Source organism: Anopheles moucheti, chromosome 3 (assembly GCF_943734755.1).
Source record: "Anopheles moucheti chromosome 3, idAnoMoucSN_F20_07, whole genome shotgun sequence".
In the NCBI taxonomy this organism is placed as follows: Eukaryota; Metazoa; Arthropoda; class Insecta; order Diptera; family Culicidae; genus Anopheles; species Anopheles moucheti.
In genome coordinates, this window is record NC_069141.1 from 11,520,353 (window position 1) to 11,529,980 (window position 9,628).

The following is a 9,628-nucleotide window of genomic DNA, read 5'->3' on the forward strand; positions in this document are numbered from 1 at the left end:
TACTGTAAAACAGATAAAACAATAAACACTAAACCACTACCTCACCGTCAATTGTTTTAATGTTCGGTTGCTAAGATACTAATTGTTATGCTTCGCGCTGTCATTTTGACAGCTAGATGAGCCAGCTATCAGCGTTTAACAGCTACATGAGCCAGCTGTCAGTTTGACAGCTAGATACCAACTGAGTGAAATTAACGCTAGTAGTACAGTTGTAGTTTAATTTTAAATCTCTCTTATGCGTTCTTCCTTTTAATACATCGTTTCTTTGTTCTTTCTCAGTTTACATCCACCGGTACCAGAGACGTTACAGCAAGAAATCGTACAAATCTAAAAAGAGTGCTAACTTTCAAAACAAAACCCCTATCATTTCGCACCCAATGTCACACCGCTTATCAGTACATGCTACCCCTATCGTCGAAGTATCCCTGGTTCTGCTTCCCGCCCGTCCCATCGTTACCCGCGAACCCGCGCGCATTGCCACCACCCTTCGGCTTCATGGCCGCGTGTGGGTTTTGGAACCGATTGCTGCGACCTTCGTTGGCACCGTTCCGGCCCATTTCCCGGTCGTACTGAGGTCCGGTAGCCGGCCGCTTCGGCCGTCCGGCCGGTCCGTCCGCCCCGTTCGCCATGTACCGCCCGGAAGGGTCCTTCCCATCACCGTGGCCGCTAGGGCCACTGTTAAAGTCCGACAGGTCCTCCTCGTCCAGCTCGTCCATATCGAAGATGTTGGCCACCTCCAGCTCAAGCGCCGAGTCTTCCACGCTGGCCTGACTACGGGGTGGCTTGTGGGGTGGATTGGGTTTCATTGGCTTCTCTCCACCCCGCTTCCCACCCATATACCCCATACCTTCGACATCGTTCCGATAGGGTCCCGATGCATGGTGTCGATTGCCGTTGATGTTTCTCCCGTTGTGCATGTAATCGTTGCGACTGGAATTAAAGTAGCGATGTTAGGCGATCATTTTTCCTGAACCATCTCACAATTTGATTGTCCAGCTTTTATTACGCTTTCGTCTGGTCACCCTTGGGTCCCATTCCATGGCCAAACACATCCATCGGGTAGCCATGCTGGGCGTCCATCCGCCTTCGATCTCGTCTATCACCGTTATTCATCCCATTCGGATGCGATGTGTCACCGGTATGTCTAAATATAGAAGAAGAGTAATAATTCTGAGACAGTTTTGACACTACACACACACACACACGCGCGCAAAAAACAAACAACATTATACCCCAGCTTGTAGTCTTCCAGCAGTGTTCGCGTTTTCTTCACGTACACTGCGAGCATAACGGTTAGAACCAGAAGCAACGCGGTCATCCCTCCAAACACGGCTACCATCAGATATATCTGATTCTGTAGCTCCATTATCCAACCGTACTTCGACCTTTCTGCTTAAAATCACACGTTCCTAATGTCACTACAAATTTCAAGCACATCCTCCAAACTTAGACACCAAACAACACCAATCTATTGCCTATGCTACCTTCCGCGGCACAACTTACTGCGCCGTGTACCGGTGCAGGGCGGACATCAAATTCAAGTCGAAATTGCACGATTTCACCATGTTTCGGTCCCAAACATCCGACGGTCAGTGGTTTCTTATCAATGTTACTGTCACAAAATTCAGGAAATTTTTGATACCCCACCAATATATTTTTCGTTTTTTGGTGCCATTTGGTTTTTACCGAAAGATACACATCACAGCAGTATTATTACGATGTACGGCTCTAATGGAGATCAAACGATACGGCTCATTGCCGAACTATTTCAAGGTGATAAGAATGAAGATTCTACGGCAGCAAATTGTACGGCGGGAGGTGCTTTCATACGGCTACAGTTGGTTGTTGATGGTGACGTGGCACACCTTTTGGAATGCATTTTTGACAGCTTTGTTAACATATTGATTGCGTGTAATAATATTAAGCGTATATTAAATAACCTCTACATTAGATCCTATCGTTATTTATAGTTATATTGACCTTTGACGAATTCAGACAACCACCAAACAAAGCTTTCATGCTGCGCAGGTCAGTAATTGGTTCGCATCCCATCCGGTCCCGTTCGGCCAGCCAGTGCTGCAATGACGGCAAGACGGCAAGCGGGACGCAAAAGAAAAACCAATGCCGCGTCCATCCCATGGCTGTTATTTTTACCCATCTTCCTTCAGCTTTTTTTGATGTTTATTTGCTGCGGTCTCTATCAATCTAGGTCGGTGCAGGAACAAACCCCGCCGCAGCAGCAGTTCTTTGTTCTAACGCACCAGACACAGCCGTGTGGAGGTTACACGATTTATTTATCACTCTCCATTTTTTCTTCTTCTGTTATTGTTGTTGTTAGCCAAACGCTCAAGTTACATGCAACCCCGCCCAGGTTTCAGTCGCGACCTACCTCACACGCGGTTCGGATGATGGTGCTGTCCAATTGCGTCAAATGTGTTGCGCGTTGCGAAATGACCCATTTTTTTATTCACTGCAGGGCAGGAGGTAGCCCAGAGGTGTGCGCTCGGGAAATTAAATTGGGAGGAAAGCGAACATTCATCCTACACACCACGCAGACACCGCAGCAGTGCAAATAATTCCGCGACAGGCGAGATAAGCGACGGAAATCAGTGGGGAACCCGATGCATTTCCGTCTGGGATCGGCAGACAAAGAAAGTTATTCACAATCGGCAGCACGGTGTGTAAACACGTTTGATAAAAATGTTTCAACCGCAACGTAATAGACGAAAATGTGCTACGAAAAATTACGTAGTACGAGTAATGTACTTTTTCATTTCAAAACAATATTTTTCGATATTTTTACATATCAATTACATTTCTCAAAACGCAATGGAAAAATACACAAGAACGAGCTTTGATTGCAAATAGGACAGAGTTAGAATTCGATGGAGCGATTTAAACCGTAGAATATACGAAAATGTAGGGAGGTTTTTTTTTCTATAGGAACGAGTTATTTACAATCGTAAAATAGATTTAATGAAAAATTTCTATGCTATGAAAACCCGTGAAAACATTTCTTTTTAAAAAAAAAATACAGTAAACATGTGGCGCTGCAAGACATGTGCCATCTACGTTGGCGGGAAAATTTTGAACGAACCGTCAAAATAACCCAACGTACACAATTCAAAAAATTACCCCTGTAACGGTGTTCAGCAACCGTTGCGTTACCTGCCCGTATGCGTTACAGCTGTCAACTTGGAAAACGTGTAGTGATGGAAAAATTCAAATGGACAGTTAATTTTTTGTCGTTGATCAGCAAGATTTTACAAATGCCTTCGGATCGGATCTTGCTGAACCTACATTTTTTTATTACTCAACACAGTCAAAGCCAGTACAAATTTGTTGGTTTAATATGCTTTATTTGTCAATCAACGAGTACAATTACGGTTACATTGATATTTGTTTTGCTTGTTTTTCTGCTCACAACTATTCACTAGTTTCATTTGTTGTAGGTTGATTTGCGCAATCGCGTCAAACTTATCAAATTTAGTCATTTAAATGTTTACTGCCCTGTCCTGCCCGTCTCTCCTGCTCAGGGGGCCCAGTCACATACACACACTTTTTAATGCTTTCCTCTGTTCTACTTTAGTGCATTCGTTACCTTTTTGTCTTTCATTTTATCCTCCTTTTTTGTTGAGTGGATTGGATCGGTGGCGAAGGTTCTACCAAAATTTGTGGTTTGTATTGTTGAATTGCATTGTGGTTTTGTGTGTGGTATGTGTTTTTTTGTAGTATTTCTACTCTCGAAGCGTTCTACAGTTAGGTAGCTGGTTTTGCTGTTGGAATACGTTTTCTTTTCCCCTTACCGAAGTTTCCTTTCGGTTCGGTAAACGCAAATGTTGGCTGGTTATGTTGTTATGTACCAATTGCTAAGATGCTTATGCTCAATTTGTAACTCTATATCAAATACACATCACATGACTATTTCACTATTTATTTATTATCCCGCATCCCAGCGTTTATCTTTATGTGTCGCCGCGGTTCTGCGCCTATGCAAAATACATATGCCCTGTGTGCTATTCATTGCTCGTATTTACCGTTTATACTTGTGTCGCTTGTTTTTTTTTTTTTGCACCCATTGCATGGATTTGGTTAACTAATCACGTGTGTGTGTTTTTTTCCTTCCATTCAATCCATTCTTGCTCTCGATGGGTCACTTCAACCCACCATCAACCAAAAACATTGCATTAACGAATATCATACTGTCCACACCAAACTTACATCCTAGAAATGCATTGCCTAGCCTTTGCACAAACAGCTTTATCTATTTTGCAATCACATACACCTTTATCATGAACACATTCCCATTCCTTCCCATCATTGCTAGCAGCTCCATCCGCGACAACATTCCGCCATACTTCGGTCATTGCATTTTTCATATTTACGTTACGTGTTTATTTTTGTTTAAATATTTTCCCTTGTAAATGAGTATCACTCATATGTTTATGCCTCAGTAATACAGTCCCCGCGCTACCTTCAATGGCAAGAAATTGGAAATAAGGTAATCAACTCGCAACACCATCCTCGTTTTTTTTCTTTTTGCTGCTGGCTTATCGACTCAATACATTAAAGCGTTTTCATATTACTCAGAGTTTTGTGTGGTTTTGTTTTTTGTTTTTTGTTTGAGTTCTTCTCCCGCCTTTGCTATTGCGCTGCTGCATATATCGTCCACTTAAAGTACGATCACGTGACATATTATGTTATAGATTAAAGTTTATTTCACATTCACTTGTCAGTCACCGGTCATTTGCCGGTCTGTCCCATTTGTGTTTCGTATATAATTTTCGATTGCAACATTCTCTACACTCCAGTTTTCTTGCTCTTCGTCACCATCACGTCGACATTATTTATTGTAAAATAAGAAAAAATATATATATATGTATTTGTATTTGTTCAATCTATTTAGCGTGCCTTAGTATCTAAACCGCACCCATAAACAGTGTGAGTCTGTTATGTCAGAAATGACGTTTTGTTTCCTTTTTGTATGGTTTTGGTGGCTTACATTAGTATATGTTCCTTTCTTTTGTCGTTTCCCAATGGGTTACTACGATCCATTTTTTTTTAAGTTACTACGAATTAATTACCACGTATTAACCAACACTATCTGTATAAGAAGTATTACCCACCATGCTAATTATTGTAATTTACTAAAATTATCTCATTTTGATTGGTCACATTTATCGCGTTTCTTTTTTTTTTGTTGTTTTGTTTGAAAGATTTGCTGTAGAAGTTACATACACCATACATCTATGTATATATGTATAGGTCTGTCTACTTATCAACTTCAATCTTTGAGAGTTTCGGAGTCACATTCATGTTTGTTTGTCTGTTGTTTGATTTGTTTGACTGGAACGGTATAATCCAATCATTGTTCATTTTCATCTGTTTTATAGCTTTTACTTATCCCGTTTGGGGAAGAATGTTTGCTGTTTAGTGCAGGTTTCTCTTGTGTGTTTACAACTTTATTATCCTTTTTTTGTTTTGTTTTCTTCTAACATTTTTTTTGCTTAAAAACATCTTTCTTCGTCCATTGTTTTGTGTCGTGTGTTTGTATGTTTGCTAAACTTTTATTGTTTCTTTTTTTTCTTGTCTTACAGGATTCATTCTTTTTCAACTTCAACTTTCAAATTCGACTGTGATACATGTGGTGTCCCTGCTTCAACCAGAGCGAAGGATGGTGGTGAACGCATTCAATTTGCTACCATAATGTTGACTACATCAGTACGAGAACACATATATAAATATCAGTTTTAGGTTCGTTACGATAAGAAATGACATTGAGTATGGCGGCAGGATGCATGGTGCGGCCCACCCGCATATTGATACCACACATTTAGCCTATCTTGTTCGTTGCTGGTCCGCGCTAACGCGTTTGGTTGGATCGTTATCTCGTTTTGTATTTTACTTTTGTGTGTCCCTTTCGCCTTAACCGGTTTAACCGATGTGATGGTTGTTTTTTTCTTTGTTTTGAAAAATGTTATTTGTATATATTTTTTATTATGTATATATATATATTTGTTTTTAGGATGCTTTTTTTTGTGTATAATGATGATATTACATTTAGTCTGGAATACAAAAATAGATTCGAAAGATAATGTAGGTAAGTTTTTCGTTTCGGGGTGTTCTTTTTTATGTGAGAAGATATTGCGAAAAAACTGACATCAATGCCACGAAGAGCGAAAAAGAGATAGGATAGAGGGAGAGCGAGAGTTAGATTCTCCTCCCTCCAAATCCTTTACATACTATTTGTTTACATTAGAGTTCACACATTTAGAGATAGATTTCATGTATATATATATATAGTATAGTATATAATATGATTCACAATTATTTATCACTTGCACGTCATTTTGTCTGCCTTTATTGATGTTTTTTTTTCTCTTTTTTTTACTTTTAGGAAATTGTTCCAACAACAGGAAGGCTGAAATACACTTACATACGTATCATTTATATATATATATATAATTTTTCTGCATCGATTTGTTTGGTTTGTAAACTGTTTTTTTTCCTTCTTCTCTTCTTTGCCTTCTTCCTTCTTCTGCGTTTATGCACAATTGCATTTGTGTTACATTTTGTTGTGGCTTTGCTTATAGAGTAGATTGGCTTTTGTTTTGTTGTTTTCTTTTTCTCCCTCCTTCTCGCTATGTTTACGAATTTAATCTTATAAAAGTACGACAACACATCGATTTGATTGATCCAACAGTTGTGAGGAAAAAGGGGAGTGGTGGGCGCAAAGTTTGTATTTTTTGTTGTTGTAAAACTGTGTGTGTGTGTGTGTTTTTTTTTGTGTACATGCTTACACAACGAAGAGAATGCAGAGAGAGAAAAAAAACTATCCCAGCTATGACACCTAAAAATTGTTCACATTTATCTACTTCATTAGGGCTCAAACACACCGGCTCGGAACGACGGGTTCCTCCACTAAAACAGCGAGCGAAACGGTGTACACAGTTTTGTTTTTATTTGCGTAATCGTTCAATAACACACATCGAAACGTTCACGTATATTTGAAAGTTTGGTTTGTTTCATTTTTTTTTTTGTTTTTTTGTTGTTAAATTTTTCATTTTTTATTTTGGTTTTTGTTACTGCACTAGATATAAACACACACGGGACAGATAAAGTTCGTTAATGGTTTAGGAGGATTGAAGATAAGATCAAGTCTTTGTATTATTAAAGCTGAAGCTGAAACACTGAATCGCTCATTTATATATATATATTGTGTTTTTTTTTATCGCACATTGCCTTCCTCTAGGACTGATAAATAGTTTGGGCGTACACCATTCGGGCGACCTACCGGAGAAGCAGTCAAAGTAAATTAAAAAGGAATTGTTAAATAATTTCTCCCCACTTTCTTCACAAAGAACACTGGAGGATGCGGCCACTAGCCATCTAAATTGGAAAGCCTGTATTTTTGTGTGCTTTGCCGATCGATGGCTCGATCGATACGCTTAATATCTTTGAATCAAATCCAGCATGTGGAATACATTTCACATACATCAAAAAAGAGGTCAAATATCAACAAACGGTTCGTCGTGTATACTGCCTGCTACTGCTGCTACTAAATGTGTGTAATAATTTGACAAAATTTTGACTAGCTTTCGCTCTTGCCACCTTGTTTATAAAAAGAAGCATCGATGCGTCGTAGTGTAATGCAGCAGTTTCCTCCCCAAAACAGTAATGCTCGCGCGCTATTGCTTTTGTAGTGTTGTAGTCTTGCTTTATCGAAGCTTCGTCGGAGAGGTAATGAAAGTTTGATTATCGAATGTGATTGATTTTATGTAGCGACTAGGTGTATGGAATGATGATGGAAATATTGCAGAGCCCTTCGGCAGACCGAAAGTTTTCCCCCCCATTTTGGCACATCTTACGTGCGAGAAAAGCAGCAGGCATTTGCTGAAACAAACCAACATTAACGCAGTGTATTACAAAAAATATCGCTCTCTGATCAACTGCTTCGTGTAATTTAAAGAAGTTTTTCCTCCCACTTGCTTCCGCAGCTCGTGCACCCTTTTCTGGGAGTATTATTGTTGGTTTCAGGGGGAAGGTTGGTTTACTTTACATCTTTTTCCTTGTTTTATTGATTTGGTTGTCGTTAAAATATGATTATGTGATGAATTGTGAGCACATCTTGTAATGCATCTTTAGAACTTTGCAACTCTGCGATCGACTCTACGATCACGATGCGTGTGACATTCATGTGTCTGTGTGTGTGTAAATTGTTTAGAATTTCTTATTGTATTGTGTGATGACAGTTTGCATTTGTTTGCCATTTTAACATTTGTTGCTTTGTTGTTATTTATGTGTTTCTTTGTTTTAAGTTTTGATGTTTGGTTTTACCATAAAACAAGGATCATTTATGTGTCCGCTTACTGTTTGTATTTAACTTAACCATCCGTAGTTTTTTTCCCTTTCTTCAGTGCTCAAGATTTTTTTTTTATTTTCGTTTCTTGCGTTCTCCCAGCATTCCGGGCTGTGCGTTATACACTAGGATGTGACACATCGGATCGTGTTTTGTGGCCCTTCTGCAATCGGTTTATTATTATTACACACAAGTAATTATCTAGCTTTATTTAGTAGTTTCGTTTCTTTTAAATATTTTTAGTGCTGTTTTCTCTCCAGGTGAGCGGTCATACCCAGATGCTAAGGCTTCCTGGGGATGTAGTCGGCTCGTTATTATTGAAGGCAAATCAAAAACTTATAAACGTACAATGCGCGCGTGTTGGCTACTGTTACACTCCTCCACTTCCCACCAGCATTTTTACTCCACTTCCCACCATTTTGTTGTCCGCACCATTTTGGTTTCACTCTTATCCGTTATATGTACGCCTACAAGTCGCTTATTGCAAAATTGTTTATCTTACTCACATATGTATAGTTATATATAAACAAAATGTCACAAGTTTTCAACCGCGGTCTAACATTGTTCTTCGTAGTACATTCGTTTCCAATTGCTTAATACTAACTTTTGTTTTTTTTTGTCTTTCATGCCGGTTAGAAGCTTGCCTCTGCAAGCTTTTTCACATCAAATCTCATACGAGAGCACACACACATACATCAACTACAGCGCACTATCTACCACCCCGGGTTGATATTAATTTATCTATCATTTTGTTCATTCACTTTGTTTTACCACAAATAAATTATTGATTTATACGCGCAACCCCCCGCGTAGTGCCAGTTGCGCGGGTTTTGCATCGCCCTTTTGTCCGGCATAGTGTTTTCCACCAGCATCGCCTCATTCGGGACAAAACGACAGAAATACATCGAGAAGCCCCAGCTCGCTAACCAGGTTTCATCAGATTAACGTATAGCTTTCACGCGTAACGCTCTGATTGGGCTTTCAAACGATCAAGTTCTACTGTTTATGGATGGCTTTTTCGTCAGATATATTGTTCTCCCATTCACTACTGCACTCTTTTCCACTCCATTTTTCCATTGGGTTTCAAGTGGATTCTATTCGTAGGGCCTCGCGCGTGGGAAGGGAGGCAAATCTTTCGTACGCTTCAAATCAGTCTCATATCACTTCCATGACGCAATGGTATACGTTTCGCGCAATGAGGAAAACAATCGCGACTCCTCCGAACGTATTTTGTGTACCAAAATGTATAAAAAGCAGATCTGCGAGTAC

General features: G+C 39.6%; 1 protein-coding gene across 1 annotated transcript; it reads right to left on the bottom strand.

The window, feature by feature from the left end:
• Nucleotides 1–392: 392 nt before the first annotated feature.
• Nucleotides 393–1,366, bottom strand: LOC128305142 (uncharacterized). Its single transcript, XM_053042457.1, has 3 exons — nucleotides 1,233–1,366; nucleotides 1,007–1,144; nucleotides 393–930 (listed from the first exon to the last, which is right to left on the bottom strand). Exons 1-3 carry the CDS (start codon nucleotides 1,364–1,366, stop codon nucleotides 393–395), a joined length of 810 nt encoding a protein of 269 aa, XP_052898417.1.
• Between the last annotated feature and the right edge of the window lie 8,262 nt (nucleotides 1,367–9,628).

Excerpts from the sequence above, each read along its gene's own strand:
- LOC128305142 (XM_053042457.1), bottom strand. The coding sequence starts at position 1,366 with ATGGAGCTACAGAATCAGATATATCTGATGGTAGCCGTGTTTGGAGGG. Across the intron at positions 1,145-1,232 it reads CTGGAAGACTACAAGCTGGG|ACATACCGGTGACACATCGC; the intron begins GTATAATGTTGT and ends TTCTATATTTAG. Across the intron at positions 931-1,006 it reads AAGGGTGACCAGACGAAAGC|TCGCAACGATTACATGCACA; the intron begins GTAATAAAAGCT and ends CTTTAATTCCAG.